Source organism: Aplysia californica, unplaced genomic scaffold, assembly GCF_000002075.1.
Source record: "Aplysia californica isolate F4 #8 unplaced genomic scaffold, AplCal3.0 scaffold00656, whole genome shotgun sequence".
Lineage (NCBI taxonomy): Eukaryota > Metazoa > Mollusca > Gastropoda > Aplysiida > Aplysiidae > Aplysia > Aplysia californica.
Genome location: NW_004797926.1, coordinates 72,560 through 75,296, shown reverse-complemented (window position 1 = coordinate 75,296; position 2,737 = coordinate 72,560). Strand labels below are relative to the sequence as shown.

The 2,737-nt window shown below is 44.7% G+C and overlaps 1 protein-coding gene across 1 annotated transcript in view; it reads right to left on the bottom strand.

The window, feature by feature from the left end:
- LOC101848072 (deacetylase Oant_2987) overlaps positions 1-2,737 on the bottom strand; it is a gene marked incomplete in the record, with an annotated part of 31,971 nt that overhangs the window by 23,405 nt on the left and 5,829 nt on the right. The window contains 1 exon segment of the mRNA XM_005108054.3: positions 339-1,296. Within this exon segment, the coding sequence (XP_005108111.2) occupies positions 339-651 (313 nt within the window).

Here is a 2,737-nt window from a genome sequence, read left to right as displayed (position 1 = left end):
TTGAAAAAGGAGGAGGTGGGTACTATAGATCTAGTTGACCTCTCCCCCAAACGTTTCTATCCACCAATACGGTCCTGCGCTTGATCAACCTGAAATGACCAATCCAGCCGAACCAACGCCTCTGTTTATACAGTAGGTGATGAAGAGCCGAACAAAATAGGAAAGGCGCGAAAAGACGACGGGATTATGAAAGGGCTATTGAGGTGTTGTTAATCATCATCAGAGCCGGTCGGTGGGTCGGTCGGCGAGTTCACCTACCTACTACTATTATAATCATTACGATTGGCCAACAACGAGTGTGGTTTGGTTACGTAGTTACGTCTGTTTGCACTACCCACCTGAACTGCCCGCATCGACGACTGCGGTGACTCCCCGGGCCAGACAGCTCCGGTCAACGTTGATACCCAGAGGGGTGGCGTGTTGGTAGGCATGGACGTGGCAGTCCACCAGCCCCGCTGTCACGATGCAACCCGAGGCGTCGAGAGAGGGCCCCTGATCCGAGCCTGTCACCGCCACACTGCTACTGCTAGTGCTGCTGCTAAACCGGCCGATCTTGGAGATACGCCCATTTTCGATGACAACGTCAGTTACCTCGTCTATTCCGTTGTGGGGATCGATGACCCTGCCGTTTTTTATGACAAAACTTTGCATTATTATTGTTTAGTTTATTGTTTCTGCAAAAATGTGGCGACCGTCCTAGAGGGAGAGTATCTGCGCCGGCATCTGGTCATATTGCTATCGGTGTGCTGTTCGCGAGTCAGAGATAAACCACGACCCAATTTCCCATTCATAGTCTGTTCCGAGCGTTGCTGCGTCAGCCCTCGAAACTTCGTTTGCGAAACAACACTCGGCGAAACGAGCAGCGCGCAAATAAATTGCTTAGCCTAGCCTACCGACTGCGTGGGCTTGGGATCACGTGACAAGTGCTTGCCACGATTGAACAGCCGTCGCTTGGGAGAAGCGAGAGAGAAGCATGGCAGGCCAATATTTCCTTGGGATCTCTAACACTATTTCACCATTGTTTCTCATTTTGGAGTACTCTCTCAAAGATCAGATTATCATTTAACACTCAAAATTGGATATCAAGTCAATTATCGACCTATGAGCAGCAGTTCTACCACGATAGAAGAGAGAATTCAACGTTTCATCGTTTTGTGTGCGCTGAAAGAATGTGCACACAGCGTCTCCTCTTCATAATTCATGTTGGGTCGCCATCTTGAATTTTATTTTCGTCCGCCCGGCTTTCATGGTGTATTCGTCCAATGGCCGACCTGATAGCCTCAACTTAGCATGGACCTAGAAACGAGAAAGATGGCAGCTTCGTCTTGTAGTTGAATTTCCTACAACTTTCAGTGTCAACAGATAATTTTCCTTTCAAAAGAAAAACAAAGTACTCTGTCACAAGAATCACCGTTAACGAGTCCATTTTTTCCCTTTACCAAAAGTCAGACCCTGAGAAAACGTTTTTCCATCTTTGCGATTTTAAGTTTTTAAAGCTCTTGAGAGTGGGTTATTAGCAGTCATGCAGTTTTAACAGGTAAAAGACATGTGTAGGCTACTGTTCTGGCAGTTTTGAATCTGATATATATCTGAGGGAACAGTGTAAACGTTAAAGAATATAGAGAGCTTTTTTTTTTGTTTCTCCTCTCAAGGAAAATTGTACAGTAGGAGTTTGTCGAACGTTCATGTTCAACCGGGAAGCCATCTTTGGAAAGGGACATTTTGGATTTGGATAGGACTAGGCTGTTGTTTGGCTGCCGGTTGAGTTGAACGTTTCCGGGGTGTATGAGAACAGTCAAACGATCAGCGGACAAATACAATGTATCTCGAGTTTGGGTCACCGATTTTGAAGAGAAAGTGGAGCAAAATGGCATTTTCATATATAATAGAATACCTAGGACCATGAATACATGTAATCTTACATGAAACAGTTGACGTGTCTGGACTAAGGCAAACAAATGGGGGTGGAGCGTGACGAAAGATGAGATTATAGTTTGAGACAGGGGATGGGCCGTATCCCGTCCACGTCAAGGAAAAACTGTTGATAACAAATTAAGGTTCAAGTCAAATTTCAAACTGACTGTTTCGATTAAAAAGAATTCTAAAGCTGGAAGATAATTCCACGTGAATAGGCCTTAGACTTAGATGAGAAAGCTTCTGTTTCCTAGTTCTGCACAGGTTGAGGGTATTTGTTCTGTCTGTGTAATGTAAAATAATGTAAGATACAGTTGAACTTGTCCGAGACAGCCATACATTGACAAGGAGAAAAGTGGTCAACTTGGACAAGTGAACCTCTTGGACAATGTCATTGCCAAATGTAATATTCATGCAGAGTAAAATGCAAGGGGAGGGAGTGGTCGTTTGGACAGGTGATTGTGTTAGGCGGTTAGAGCAAGTTCGATTACTGATTTGTTTTTGTACTGAGGTTGAAGGTTCTATATAGTTGGAACTATATTTCGTTCCCAGGGCTAATGATAAAATATTTATTTGCAAACTTGAGCAGAACAGAATACATTTGATAACATGTTGAGAGCTACGTTTGAGAATATTTAGAACGCCTTTGGAATCAGTTGTCCACATTGGTACTAGCCCAGGGGGTGCGATTTGTATCACATCCTCTGAGTCGTGGAGATGGTGATGGTTGTTGCATCTGATCTGATCTTGTTTCTCTGCGCTAACATTGTAGTAGTATCCCTTGTTCCCAGAGGGTGGAAAAGTGTGGGGGGGGGGGGGGGGG